General features: G+C 40.6%; 1 protein-coding gene across 2 annotated transcripts in view; it reads right to left on the bottom strand.

Moving 5' to 3' along the window:
• Positions 1–15,930, bottom strand: part of RAB27A (RAB27A, member RAS oncogene family) — a 29,007-nt gene that overhangs the window by 6,799 nt on the left and 6,278 nt on the right. The window contains exons 2-3 of one of the 2 annotated variants that reach the window (XM_066196328.1): positions 12,812–12,929; positions 1,003–1,175 (exon numbers count right to left, since the gene is read on the bottom strand). In XM_066196328.1, the coding sequence (XP_066052425.1) occupies positions 1,003–1,155 (153 nt within the window). In that variant the 5' untranslated portion in view covers positions 1,156–1,175; positions 12,812–12,929. The remainder of the gene's footprint in view (positions 1–1,002; positions 1,176–12,811; positions 12,930–15,930) is intronic. The other variant, XM_066196329.1, reaches the window with a different exon arrangement.

The raw sequence follows: 15,930 nt of genomic DNA, 5'->3' as shown, positions 1-15,930 counted from the left end.
AAAAATAAGTAAGGGCATCTATTAGTCTTGGAAGGATCAGATAAAAATGGATTCCTTTCTTATTTAGAATGCTTCGAGTTAGGTCATCTTCTTTACCTTCAAATGTCATTGTATCTAAGATTACACGAGCTACAAACATATCTTTAAAGATCCACAAATTCAGCAAGTTTATGTATTATAAGACTCAGGCTCTAAGCCTAAACCTTATCCTGAGTTATCAAATACGCTGATCAAGTAAACCACCATGTTTACAATCCCACAAAAGGAACAATGACTTACTCAAGAGACCAGTTTGGCATTAACTAAGATATCTAGTCCTTGAACTACATGTCATGCATCAAAAACCAGTCTGCACAATGCCCATTAGCCCATCCAGATTTCTGGACACAGGAAATCATCAGGCTACAATGAAAGGCATTTAATACCTGTACATAACAATAAAAAGCTTGTGCCAACTCCATTTCTCAGGGCAGTAAGGGACCAGCATCCAATTGATTATGATAATGTAGTGCTCAGCTTCATATCAGAAGGACATTTGCTTAGTCTAATAACAATTCAGGGGTTGAAAAAAGCAACCTTATATTTCATCATAATTCTCTCCTGGTGGTGACTGCTAAGGAAGCCAGATCAGCTGCATGCACCATTTCATCCACATGTTTTAAAAACTGCATCTTTTTCTGCTGGGTATGAACTGAAATGGCTACTAAACACATTTTACTACAGTTCAGTCCTTCCTTGTGAAAGGAGTTCAACAGTAAAAGTGCTACTCCAGGTACTGTGTGCACCAGTCACTGAGTCGACACACTCAACAACACCTGCTGAGCAGAAAAAAGTGGTTTCTTGGAATCAGCTCTTCAGCTTTTGGGGAAATGGGCCTGTACACAGCAATGACAAGAATAGCCAGGACAGACAAGGCCTTGACAAAATGAAGCCCACAATAACACTGATTGCAGAACACACACAGACACCATTTCAAGTAGCATGTTCTTCATACAAACTCACCACTCTCTTTTCCCGAAAGTCAATGCCCACCGTTGTGATGAATTTGGAATTAAATTTGCCATCTGTATATTGGTAAAGAAGGCTGGTCTTTCCTACTCCAGAATCACCAAGTGCCAGGAATTTTATGAGGTAATCGTAGTCCCCATCAGACATAGTGAGAATTCAGGCGGCACCTTGAAAAGCAAAGCAAAAAGGAATAGTTAGTCTAGAGCTCTGCCAGGACTTGTGACAAATGTTTAAAATACAAATCACTCCCTGAACTACAAAGCAGTGAGTGGTGGGGCCAGTTCTGTGCTCCTTTACACCGACTTCACTTTAAACTCTGAATTACACAAATTACCAATATCAAATTCAGCTGTGACTGAAAAAGTGCATCTTTAGTTTTATGACATTACTCTTACTGGAAAGGGAAAGCAGTACAATTTTAACTTCTTCAGGCAAGACTGAAAATCAAGGTCAAACTATTCAAGGTATTGAGAACAAATGCAGTCCTGTTTTTAATCCTCATGGAAGCTGGCAAAAGCTAGTTAATTGTACTAGCAATGCAATTCTGGTCTCATACTCACTATGGCATTAGTAACATATGAAAAAAACTGATTTTTTTTTTCCTGGACTGTCCACTATATTTAAACAAAATTTAAAGTAATTTTCTATTAATAGCTATTTTTCAGTCTTGAATAAGCTTTTTCTTCTTGTTGAGTTTTTTGTTTTGAGGAAGAATCTTCAGGTTTTAAAAGTTTTTATTGTGATACTAGTTAGCCATTCAAACTAAATCTTGATCCTGAATTGTCATTAAACAAACACACACAGTTTTTCCATGGCTCATTCACATTTAAGAAATTTCTCTCTTTTTTGTGCCTTTTTAAAAATAACCATATTCCCTATAGCCTGATCTAAGTGCAGGAACAACTAAAATGTGTAACAAAAATCACTGGGAAATTTCACGTGTACTAGAAAAGCTGATGTAAGTGCACTGGCACTTTCCAGTTGGGCAGCTACTGAGCCTCTCCTCCCCCAAAGCAAACATAGAGAGCTGCCTTGTGCTGTGTTCAAAGACATGAACATGAAAAGATAAGCCTAAAATAACCACTCTAAAAGCAACAGAAAATTGGCATAAGATTGCCTCTTATGAAGGACAGAAAAAGATGCCAAAAATACAAAAAAAATAGGTGATGAAATAAAATTTGAAAAGAGCAAAATCTGCTGTTTCAACTCTAAGTATTTTTGGAACTACTTGTAGCTTGAACTAGATAAAGTTATTAATTTCAAGTCAAACACTGCAGTAGTTTGCATCAATGGGAAAACACCAATTAATTTCTTGAATATCAACTCACAGCTTGAGGTTTGGAACAAACTGTGTCTGCAGCATGTGGGCGTCAATCACCACCATTCAGCTAAAACCGGAACTATCTTTAAAGCTTCACCTTTAGAATTGTCCCGCTCTTGGTTACAAGTCAGAACTGTGACTGCTTGATGTGGCCATAAGTGGCTTACTAAAAAGCAGACACTGGTCAGATTTACCCCAGATATTCTCCAGCAGAAGTCAGTGGAAAGCAGCTGACACTTTTTTTCCATTTTGAAAAGCACTGAAGTATCCCTTTCCCAGCCAATGTATATTTCACATTATGCCATCAATGCCAGTAAAAGCTTGCAGGAAAGGGGTTTAGGTGACAGAGTTCACACTCACTACTACACCACAGCCAGCTAATCCACTTCCTACTGTTGTGTTTTAAGCAAAGTCTTGCAAGAGAGTAGAAGGCTGAAAGGCAAGAGCCCTGCAGCAAGAGTAATCAGGGAGCTTTTTACATAAATGCACAACTGCAGAATCCATCCACCATACAGGTCTGAAGAAGCAGCATATTCAAATAAGCAAGTTGAACAGGCAGCTCAAACACTAACATAAGAACATTTTCAGGAGAAATTAAGAACCCTGATCCATTAGACACACATACATGTATCAGCAAAAATAATTTTGGGGGGTTTGTTTCATTTTTTAAATCCTCTCCCCTGCTGGTGAAGGAAAAAAAAGTAAAACCAGATTACCTACCTTGTAGCTCTACCAAAGTCTTTTCATTGAAATGTACCACAAGAAAAGGAAAAATATTCGAAAAAAGAGAGGGATTTTTCTTAAGACTGTATTTGATTTAGACTTCCATCTCACACATGATGTTTCCTCTGCCCTCAGATGTTCTCGAAGGAATAAGAGCTGTGTTAGCTCATCCTCTACTCAAGCACATGTTCTTTCAGTCTCAATATCCCTAAATTAATTGTTGCATTAAAAGATCTAGATGGAAATCTTAGGGCCAGTATATTACACAGAGACAAGCTTGCTGTCTATAGCATAGCACAAGACTGTGCTATGCCACCTGCACAAAGGTATTTGCCTTGTCTTGTTGGTTCTCTGTTGGGTTGCTATAGGTGTACAGAAATACTTTTAATAACAAGTAGCAATGACAGTGCACATGATCCCTGCTGATTTACATGCACCCTGTGCAAGACCATCCAGAGGAAAGAAGGAAGGAAGGAAGGAAGGGCACTGCAGCTCTGCCACGGAGCTGCGGGGACCTGTGACAGTTCAGCTGCCCCTTGCACTAGACAGGGCTGGTGAAAGCTCCAGCCAAAACAGGAAGGTCGAGACCAGGCCTGGGGAAGTAAAACCTAAAGGTATTCCCAGTATCATATGTGATTTGTAGAGTGTCTGTCAGGGCAAACACAGCTCATCGTTTGGCCCACTGAAACCTCAGTTCTCCCTGGGGTTGGTACAAAATACAATTTCCAAAGGACTGACAGAGGGTGAGGAATCCTTCACAGGAAGGGTTCTAAAAATGCCTTCTAAAAGATTTGTTTCAGAAGGAAATTTTCTCCTTTGGTTTTGAAATGCACACACCTCTCACTGCACCCCATAATGTCAATCTATTATTCAAATATCTCCAGGGAGTGGTTCTTGTGAAACCCTGCACAGTTAACCTATCCTTGGAGACATGTAAAGAGCTATTTTCATAGCAGTTTCAAGCTTTGTTCTCCTCCCTGTACAAATATTTAAAAAGTGATCTCCACCCTCCACTTCCGAGAGCTGCAGTCCTACTGTCCAGACACATCCAGTTTCACATAACAGAAATAAGAATATATTAAAAACCACTGTGAAGTTTTTAAAAATCATGGTCCTGTTACTAAAACCCATCCCACTTTTTCCTTCCAATTTTGCTCTTTTTTTTTTAAATTAGATTTCATAACTTCTCACTTTCCAGTCTTTCCTTCCACTTTTCCATACCTCGTATATCAGGAGAGTAGGAGGCAGAAAAGGCAGATTCTGAAAAAAAACTAATGATACAATTAGAATTCACCAGGTCACCAAAAGAAAATCGTTCCCAAATCTTGCTTCTAAGAGTAAGAACTCCTAAGTTCATAAAAAAAAAAATCACTAATGGACACAGTTTTAAGCTCCACATCAAGCCCTCCACAGTTTTGCCTGTTGTAAATCCCTCCTGAAATCCCATTCAGCTCTGGCTTTGCACTTTGCCTGGTATGCAGATGGACAAGAGCTATGAACAAGTGCTGGAAAAGCTCCACTGGTCTTTTCCATGGCTGACAGGACCCCCACAGCCAGCATTTGAGCTGTGCCTATACAGCTGCTACCCTGGAGCCTCCACAGACACGCAGATCATGCCTTATCAAGAAGTGATTCTCTCCAAATCAAGTGCTCCTCCTGTTCCCTGCATTTCCTAGTCCGAGGTACTTTCACATTACAGACATCAATGTTAACAGGTTCATCTCTTTGCTTCTGGGACACAGATATCACAGCACTATTGTGTGATAAAATATTCCAGACTATGGCAGATTTGCTCCTGTATAAATTAAGGAAACTGGCTCGGCATGCAGGATTTCCCCTGTGCAGTATGGGAATATTCTTCCTGAACTGGCCTTAGACAAAGCATGCAACTCCTGTGCTGCTACTGAGCAGATGGAGAGCAGGAAAAAAGAAGAAGCCAAAAGAGATGAATACATGGAAACACGAGCCAAAAAACCCCAAAGCACTGATCCGCAAATAAAAACATGTATACATCCACAGAGTGTAAAATTCAGGAAATCTCAACACGCCCCTAATCACACAGTCCTCAAGCACAGCAGCTGAAAGTAAGGCACACCACTTACCCCAACCTCTGCAAAAGGAGTAGTTAGGGCACACTGGAGATAGTACTTCCAATAGGAGTACTTTTCCAACACCACCTCTTCAGCACACAGCCAAGAGTATTACGTGTCAGCTGTTTGCATCCACGTTGATGGGTGCTCAGAGATAAAGAGGTGTGCCCACGTCTGTGTCTAGGAGGGTGCTGCCTCACTGCATGGCTAACAAGCAATTACACAGCTCACATGTCCCTTTTATTCCTAGAGGCAAACAGCATTTCAAAAGAGATTTGTGCAAGACCTGCCTTGGAACAGATCTAAAGCTGCTGCAAAATCACCCACACACCTTAAAACAATTACATTGTTCCCAGCAGGGGTTTTCATTCAAAAATGTATTAATGATGGAGTATATGGATCACACCCGTTCAGTTCCATTCACAGTTTTACATTGTTTACCTCAGGTTTGAGAATACAGCAGTCTTTAATGTAAACTGTTTCCTTTCTGTTGAGGCTCCATGCTTTTGATTAGAGTTGACGTGGGCATTGAGGAAAAATGAGTCCAAAATCCCCCACAGACAGAAAAAGAAGACACTGCAGGTCTCTCAGTGGGCAATAATGCATTTGGTACAGATTAGATTATTCTGCAAGTGCACATCAATTCACACTAAAAATTTTTTTCACCAAGACACTACACAAACTTAAACTTCAAGAGTGTTTCATGTGTCACTCCATCTGTTCCAGCAGAAAAACTGAGAAAGTGCTCCAGACTGCAGCAGTAATCCTGTCACACCAGCACTGCCACCACACTACAGCAAGGCAACAAGCACATTCCTGCTCAGCGTGGGCGAAGTGCTGAATGGCCTCACCCGGCTCTGAGGCTCCAGCAGCACCTGAGTGCTTGAAGAACTGGTCAATCAGACACCAGCCAGCTCTGTCCAAACAAGGGACAGGGACTTAAATAAAGCTCCTGCTTAGTCAGCACTCTGTTAGAAGCGCTTTGTTAAAAGCTGCCAGATCGGTACAAATGTAACATAAACATTTCATTACAACAATCGTTCATAAACTCAAGTACCTGCTGTGCTGGGGGAAGAGAACTAATGAATAAGCACTTTACCAAAATGTTCTGAGCTGCACTATTGTTTTTCTTAGGAAAATGTAGGACCTGGCTTGCTTTAGTTTTGGTCAAAATGACACTTTCTGTGACTTCTGGGGCTTTTCTGTAACATTAACTACATGAAAAAAATACTCAGTTACTTTCAATTGCTTTACCTGACATTTTACTATTATGTTTTTAGTTTCAACTGCAGAGGAATTCTAAGGAATTGCAGGATCATTGTCTAAGGAGTGCCTCTTTCTTAGAAAGATGTGGTTTTAAGGGTGCTCAAAATACAGAAAATCTGCAACACTAGGTACAAAAATACAGGCTGGGAGGTTTTAGCCCCCAAACATTGATGTCACTTTTACTTGGCTGAAGGTGCCCTACAATCACTTTTCAGCATCGCTACAGCTGCAGCATTTTGAGAGAACAAACCGACGGGCACACAAAGCACGGTGGGAATGAGTTACTAGGGGAGATGCCAGGCAGAAAATGATAATCCCACCCAGAAAGGGGGCACAAAAGGGAAGAAGCAGGTCTGATGTGGTGAGAGAACCTTGCACAACAGGCCAGGCAAGGAGACAGCAGATCCTGAACTTTATTTCCAGAAAACCAGGACACACTAGGAATGGGAAGCCAGGAAATGAAACAACAGTAAGTTTTGCAATTGCATTTGCATTTCAGCTTCACCAAACCAACAATCAGGCAGCTGGATTTCAAAGGTTATCTCATTTACACAAATGAAAAAAAAGCAGCATGGAACCGGGAAAAAATGAAGAATAAAAGCAGGAATGTTGCAGGTGGTTATTCAACACTCACCATACAGGAAGACCTTTGTGCAACTTCAACTTCTGTGCAAAAAGCACAGCACCATCTTTATTCCCTCATCAGTTCCTAACATCTTCATGCTCCATGGTAAGGAAATACTGCAGGTAAATAAAGATTTGCAACGCTATGTGATGAAAACAGTTGAACTCTCTCAGAGGACCTGTCCCCCTCCTGGGAACAAGAGCTTTTGCCTAACAAGTTACCTCTTTGCACTCTCATCAGAGCCACTTTCAAGTCAGAGCACTGAAGGAAACATCTGTATAAAGTGAATAAACTCCACAGTAAACTGGGGAAAAGTAAAGCAAGCATTTTTCTTTTAAGCAGTTCCACACTACTTACTCCATCCTCAACCATTCCCCTCTTCCTCTAATAAATATATTAAGCCACACTGGCTTCCACACTTATAAACAGGAGATTAAGAGCAATGCTCAGCATCCTCCCTAACGTGACAATTGTGACCATTTTGGGACCCACCTCCTTCCTCACAGCCTACCCTTAACATCTGGAACACATCACTGCACTGTACCTACTCTTCACAGGATCAAGGGATTATGGATGACAGTCTTACGCAGATACATCTTCCATCTGTTTCTGACAAAACAGGATCCACAAGGGTTTCACCCACAAAGTGGGTCATATTCACAGGTGGGAAATACCCAGGAGTTTGACCATCCACTGATTCAGCAACGCTTTCAAATTCAGAAGGGCAAGAAAAAAAGAGCACACTTCTATTTCTGCCCACAGAAATAGCCACCGAAGGGTGAAGGAGAAGATAACAAGAATCACACAGTATAATAAGAATAATGTATTTCTTTAAGGAATGGTTTGGTTTTCCAGGAGATAAAAATCTCCAGCAGATAAGCAAGCACATGAAAATGCAGGATAAGGGGAATAATAATTGTTTAAAAGTTAAAATTCTAGAAACTGAAAAAGGAACCAGTTTCACATGTGCAGGTAGAATATTAACGAAATGGCATCTCAAAGAAACCATGTGTAGGTGCTCATGCTGAAGAAAGTGTAAGTTATGCTCTGACAATATGGTGATGCAGTAGGCTGCAACACATGTTAGTCAGGCCAGGTTCTTTGCTTAATTCCATTAAAGCACACACTGTAAATGGCCAGAGGAAAATATTTGCAGCTTCTTTAAAAAAAAAAAAAGGCCAATGTAGATATAGATATATTTCTCTTTCGGAACAGGAAAGTTCTCAGCTACCTTCTTGTTTCACAGCCCAGATACCTGGAATACAGAAAATAATTCTCCAAGAGGCTACACTGCCAAGCTTATGACAGATAGCAGATACATCCTGCATTAGAGAAGGAATAATCTGGCAAAATAAATTACCCTGATTAGGACAATTAGAAGTCAATGGAGAAGGTCAGCTACCAGACACCTGAAGGTACCTCCTAATCACTGTTAGATAAAAGTGAAGAGCACACAAATATGATACAAATGGGACTATAAAACTACATCATTCATCTAACATGGTGTGGGCAATCATACAAAGGGTTGAGGCAGGAAAAGAACTGCAGTACAGAATTTAATCCACCTTTTCATCCTTTGGATTGGCAAATACATGGGGTTTTGTTTTTCATAGGAAGTAAATAAACACTTTTCCTTGCTAATCTGGTTGTTAATTGGAAGATACAACCACTTCTTTTTCAGCAGCCACTGCCATCCTTTAGCATTATGGCTTTTCTGTAATACTGACATCTAAACTAACAGGAGTCACAGTATAGAGGATTTTTAAGACTTTGTTCTTCTAGTTATTTCTTAGCAAGTTAAATGTTTTCTCATTATTTAGGTGCCATTGAAATATCCAAAAACTTTCAAGTCCATTCAGAAGTTATTCTGAAAGCAGCTAACCACAAGGTATCATGGCCTTTTGAAGCAGGACTAGTGTAATCATTCTTCGAGCAATCAGTGAAAACATCCTGTTCCCCAGAAAATGTACCGGTTATCAAAGTTACTGACTGAACAACTAAGCCATATCCATTTCTAGTGAGCTGGAAAACTCTGTTATCTATGGAGATCAGGCACAACATTAGGAATAATAAAAAAGTTACTGGTGAAAATATTTAATCAGAGGGATTCCGTAAATGAATGAAACAAAAAGCGCAAAATAAGTTCACAGTTATCTGTGGGAAAGCAAGGGGAACTGTCAGTTAAAACCCCATCCAGTAACTAAAAAAGGTTATTCTTCTATCCCTCAAATCCAGCATCACAAGACTGCCAGAGATGCTAAGCAAGGAAGGGTACACAATGGACAGAGTTGGAAGGATGGATCCAGATTGATAAAACTGAGGCTCCCAACTAGCATTCACTTCTCCCAATCTTTTAAAAATCAGAAAATCCTGACAGAAGCATCCTTGCAAGTGCAGAGCTCACTGGACCTACCCAAGATTGTGCTGCCATGGGGAGCCAGTCAGAGCAGTGCAGGCTGGCAGCAGGACACTTCAGAGTTTGAGAGGTGGGTGCCAGCTGGGAATAATCTGCTCCTAAGAGGTCTCAAAAAGAAACTGAGCCTTTATTTTCAGAGTCTGTAATAGCTACAGTCCAAGAAAGAGATTTTCAGCCAGCACTGAGCAGGACTCCTTCAGTAAACATGTTTGGAGATAGTGAGTGTATGTGATGCTTTCATATTTCAAAAATGCTATGAAAAGGTTAGAAATAACTTACTGAGACTACTCTGGCCAAAACTTAACATGCCCATTACATAACAAAACACCACTTCTACCTGAAATAGGCTGTGTTCAATAGGCCACAACCTGGTCTCTTCAGGAAGTCACTAACGTGCGACAGCAAAGCAGAAATCTTCGTGTGACAGCAAGACACTCTGGAGAAAGCTTGTGGCTCAAAAGTATCACTCAGACTAAAGCAAAGCTGCAAGTATGGTGTTTGAGTGGGCTTTTCTTTCAAGAATTGAAAGCTAAGCCCCACTTCCACCCCATCCTCCACTGGAACAGCTCCGGAACTGCAGCACAAATTAACACTGCCCAAGCCTTCTACTGAGGCCCTGCAGTCTGCCAAAATACTCAGACAGTGCTTTAGCACAATGTTGGCTTCAATTTGTATCCTACCACAGCTTTCTAGAGCCTCAGGGAAGGCATAATTCAAAAGAAGCACTGATTAGCAGGCTGAACTGCTCAACACAAAGCTTCCATTCAAAAAGCCTGCTGTTTTTCAACCTGAGTTGCCAACAATATTTATCTCACTGCTCAGATCAGAATCCCATAATACAGCGTGAATTATAGTTAAATCCTGATACACAGCAAAGACTCCTGAGATAAACAGCACAGCAAACAAGAATTTCTTACACTAATTGGTGCTATACAGGAATACGAGCAAGGAAAGCAAAAAGCAGCACAGGTCGAATGCCATAGTTTGCCCATACCTCTTCTTTTAGTTATTCCCAGATAGAGGGAGGGCCCCAGGATGGCTGTAGAGCAAAACCCCACCTGAAACCTGGCAGCTGTTGCCAGCTTTTCATGCTGTAGGTGCTTTCCTAAAGAATTCTTTCGTAACATTTCATGCACACAAATCATCCTCAAGTTTCACTTGAGCTGACCTACAGTAACAGGCAATTCCCTACCTATATCCTTAGAAGTCTTCAATTAAAATTCAGAATGGTTCTGTTTATAGCTAGCAAATAGCTTAGCAGCAGTGAGCTTACAGAACAACCACCTCTATAACCCAGAAAAAGCATACAAAGCTTTTCTATGAAAATAAATTGCCAGTCAGAATGCTGTAATTGATAAAAGCAGTGCAAGTCTCCTGTCGAAAACCGCCAGGGAAATGTGTATGCAGTTATCACACCACAGTGCATACTGAATGTGCTGTCCTGGTGAGACACCACATAGAGACATTGCCTGCTTCTGAAGAACTCAAAGATCTCACACAAACTGGCAAACCTACTTCATAGCACAATTCTACACCTTAACTGAGAAAGGCATCAAACCTCTGAAATGAAGAGTGGAATATAAAGGGTAAGTAACAGGAAAGAATCTATTCAGTTATGCCCTTCTGAGCACAAGTCACAAGAAAATGGGAATATGTAATGTTATTGTCCCACTGAGTTTCTATATGAAAGGTCTCATTAAAGTAGGTGCTGGTGTTTCATCATCTGCTAAAAGACTGGCTTTGGCTTGCAGCATTTGGTTTGATTTTAAATCAATGCATGTGATTTACCATAGAAGAAACTAAGAATGCAGTAATGAACATTATCAAAATTTAATCCTCAAATAACTTAGGCTATTAGAAATCACTACACTAAAATGGGCTAGAAAGAGTTTCAGTAACACATTCAAAATGCACATGTAATGCAATAGATGAAAGTATTATACAACAGTAAATTAGAGTGAAGCAGCTATAACAACTAATCCATCCACACAGCACAGGAAAAAACAAAACAGTAAGCCAAGCATCGGTGCTTACAAAATCCTTTTTCACAGTTATTTTATATAAACTTTTCATACACTGGGGATGTCTATAAGGAAACAGCAAGAAAAGATATTTACTGAACTACATTTATGAATTTCTCACTTTTTTCTCATAAACACAAGTCAACTGGTGATGATCTGGAGAAGAAAAATCATCTTAAGACATTCTATGCTAGACATCAAATAAAATCCTGGGAGAGCCTTGTGACCTCGGCAGAAGTGGAGGAGAATACTGTTTTCTGTTCTCTGAACAACTCCTCCTTGGTTATTTACAGTCTACAAAAACTGGAGTTCTGATCCCCAATTAGAAAAATGCTGGTAAACACATGGCTAGAAAGGATGTCTGATTACAAAATCATGCTTGGGATGGCATGGCATGACTTAGTCAGATGGGTACATGTATTCTGAGTTTCTTCCAAAGGAGATACAAAACACAGTGACAACAGCTCACCTTCCCATTGCTTTTATGATAATTAATTTTAAGATTCGATTCAATTCAATTAGTATATGATTGAACAAGGAATGTGAACTGGATGAGCTCTCATGGTTCCTTCCTATTCAATTTTCTTTGTAATTAAAAATAACAGCCTGTGCAACACATCATTTTCATGCCTTTTATCATCCCTTTAGCAACATGATAACAACCATATTGGTGCACAACACAGTTAAAAACCCTACCATTCTAAAGGACTGTTTTATTCGGTGTAATTCATCTTTAGATATTAATGGGAACACAAGGAGAAATAAAGGGGAAAAAAAGTTCAAGCACTGCAACATTTAAAAATACTTAGTTACTTTGCTGGGTATTTTAAATGTTATTTGCACAGCACACTTTGCTATCAGGGGTCCAGTTCTACCTTCCAACTGCAGCAGAAGTTTTGACAAGTTTGCCACAGAAGAAAATGTAGGCTGATGACTTGGGACCAGAACAGGCATCTTATGGCTACTGGATCCAGACACTGCTCACTGTAGTAATTTTATTTATTTTGTTAATAAACTTACCCTGTTTTGTATTTAAAGCTGACTGATTAATTTATCAAAAGCAATGACTAAATAAATACCAAAAAAGCTGCAATTTTGTCATTTAACCCCCAAGCCTGTGTTACATAAGCCAACTGTACTCCCCAGCTTTACTTTTCTCTCTAGAACATGAAGATGCAGCAATGCTGAACTCTCAAAAGGAGAGTATTCCAGGCAGCTTGTTCAAGTGCAGCAACAGTGTTTTAAAACTCTTAACAGAAGAACAGCTGGTACAGTCAGCTCAAGGAACACAATGTAATAAATCTTCTGAAAATAAATAGAAAAGAGAAAGTGTTTACATACCTATGTTTAACAGCTGTGAATGGATCCGCAGTTTTCCAAATGTGCTTCAGTGACAAGTTTCCTGACACAGTTCAGATCTCTTGAATACCATAGTCATGCAAAAAGAGCCATTTCTCATCTACAGGAAGCATCAGCAGAGAAAGAAAGAAAACCAAAACAGTGCCGTTCAGACTAATAGCTGTAGCATTCCCAGGGCATGGGAAGCTGCCAGCCCCACAAAACCACCCTCCCCACCTAATTACATTCAGCTGCTTGTCATGTGGTCTTGCTGACCGATCAAGTGATCTCTTTTCCCCCTTTAAAAAGTAAGCAAAGTAGCTAACTAGATCTCCCTAAACCAGGTATCCCATCTTGAGCCTTTGCATAAACTACTGACCCTCCTCCTGGTCTTAGGGAGAGGAAGTTGCAGTGTGTGAGCACAACTTCTAAGTATACAAAAATAATAAAATACAGCAAACACAGTAGTCTATTATTTTGAAGCACAGCAAGCACCAAAGTTCCCCTAACTGGTTTTATTTCCCACCTTTACAGGCAGCAGAAGAAGTTACTGATTCCAAAACTGGCACGGACACCAGAGAGAGACCATGTGAGCGGGGGAGCTGGAGGGATTTGGGAGGACAGTGGCAGCTGTACCAGAGGGCTTTGCAGGCATCTGTGCCCAGTCCTTTGTGCTGAACCACTTCTGATGGCAACAAGCTCCAAGGAGAGGTCAGAGTGAGGATGTTGCCAGAAACTTTCTGAAACACAGGCACTAAACCTACAAGCTCCTGCCCCTGCACAGTCCTGAGAGACAGATGCAGACATTTCAAACCTTTCAAGAACTTCAAGGAAATAAAGCTACTGATTTAACATGTAAACCAACTCTTCAATGCGTCAGTTCACAAGGGCCTGTTAACAGGGGCCCCCAAGAGGCAGAATTCACAGGTCTGTCCCGATTTCAACACCGAGGCACTGGCTGGATTGAGGGCCCTGCACTGGCTCCAAGGGAGGAGACAGGACCTTCCCAGCCCCCTGCAGTCCCACCAGGCCTCGACCCCTCTCAGACACCACAGGTGCTCACAGGAGAGCACTGCAAGGTGTGGACAAAGCAAGTTTTGCACTCACCATGTATGGTAAGATTCAGCTGATGGGAGCTTTTGCAGACAAGTCTCCTTGCACAATTCTTTCTTGTCTCAGTTTCTTTCCTCAAGCTGCTTCAAGAGCAGCAAAGAAAGACTAACGTGGTGTCTCAAGCTAGTCTCCAATCATATAATTTCAGAAGTGCTGCAGACAGGCTGCTACAACTATTTAACATATGGATTCATCTACCAGTAAGAAAGACAACTCCCCAAGCTTCTTAACTCTCACTTGTTTCAGTGCTCAACTATCTTGCATCTTTTCATATGAATCAAGGCAATTTTTATTTTCCTTGCCCTGGTGAACATCTAAGTTCTGTTATACAGAGTTGGAACACTTTTTCATATCCTGCCGTAGCATTTTCCCAGAATTAACTAAAATCCACTTCTTTGACATTTAGGTGCAGGTTGTAATTTTTAAAACTCTAACCATTCTTGGTTCAATCCAATCTTCTACAAATTTCACCAGTTTTAGAGGAATATAAAAGGCCTTTTTTTGCTCCCACATGCAACTAAGAAACAGAATTGTGCTCGATTTTCAGCAACATGCACATTTTTAATCTTTAACTGCTTGCTTCCCTGATCAATACCAGCACACTTGCTTAACTGTGAAGAAATAGTCAGTCAAGCACCCCAGAATGTCTGGTAACTGCTCCGGAGTGCAGAAGGAGGAACAGGATAAGAAGTGTTGACAGACAAAGCAGCAACTCTTCTGCCATGTTGCAAACAGCCCTGGGGGTGACTACACACACTGAGCACAAACTGTCTGTCTGGAAGTCCCAACCAGCAATATAAATGGAGTTCAAACTCTTCCAAACAGTCAGATGTTTGCCACCTTTAATGGAAAAACAATTCATAAATAATCCCCAGACTTCAGTGTTTTATTTCAGGATGAAATGAGGCTGCTCAATTTGTCTCTTACCAACTTGGTGTGAGGAACACCAACTCATTTTTCCTTCCTCCCTACCAGGCAAGGGTTTTATCCAAAACAGTGTAAGACTCTATCAGAAAGGAACAGCTGAAAAAATGCTTTTTTCGATGGTGAAGTTAAGTTGATTTCAAACTAGAGAGTTATAAACTGGGAGGACATCAATGTTTGGTTATTCACAGTCTCTGTTTTTAAACAAACATGTCTGCAGCCTCTCAGCAAATGCTGCACAGGCAGCTGAGGCAGCCCTGCTGTGGTGACAGGAAGCGAACACAAACCAAGCAGCAACAGCTGGAACAGGAACCACTGCAGGCAGCACAAGGTGAGCCTTCCTCCCGCTGCTACCCCAATCCCAGGGGGTTTTAAGAGCTTGGACAATTTCTTAGTTTATGTAGGGGACCAAAATTACTGGAACCGAAATGTATTTTGAAGCTCCAGCTCCACAAAGGAATACCTATCTACTCAGTTATTCAATATTCCAAACGTTTTTACATTCTATACATGTTTATACTCTGTCCCAAGGCAAAGCCAAGTGGAGATGCCTATCCTATAGAATCAAAAGGGGAAGGAAAGAACCCTTTAATACCTGAACTATGTTCTTTCTCTCTCTTATTACAGTTCTGAAATATCAGACAGAAAATAGAATTTAAAAATACTATTGTACATGTCCTTGTATAAGATGTTACAACACCAAGAAATGGTCAAACCAGGTGTATTTAAAATAGCAATAAAATGTGTATGAATAAATATGAGTACTTATACCAACTGAAATGAGCAAATGTGATCATTTTGCATGCAGGAAATGGTATTTTGGCAACATTCACACTACTCAAACTACATAATCTGTACTCAAAAGAACATTTAACCTAAAGATGGATAAACTGACATGCTACACTTCTTCTGTGAGACTATGTTGGTTCCCATTTTGTAAGACCTGTGAAGTCTGCCCCTGACTGCATGAAGACAGCACCTAGAGCAGCACTGCAAGAGACACCAGTGGCCCTGCACTGGGTGAGAAGCTGAAAAAGCACACCAATAATCTGATATCTCTATTTCAGCCTGAAGAGCTACAAATC

Source organism: Chamaea fasciata, unplaced genomic scaffold, assembly GCF_029207755.1.
Source record: "Chamaea fasciata isolate MVZ Bird 193981 ecotype frontalis unplaced genomic scaffold, bChaFas1.0.hap1 SCAF_14, whole genome shotgun sequence".
Taxonomy (NCBI): Eukaryota; Metazoa; Chordata; class Aves; order Passeriformes; family Sylviidae; genus Chamaea; species Chamaea fasciata.
This window is presented reverse-complemented; position numbering and strand designations above follow the sequence as displayed.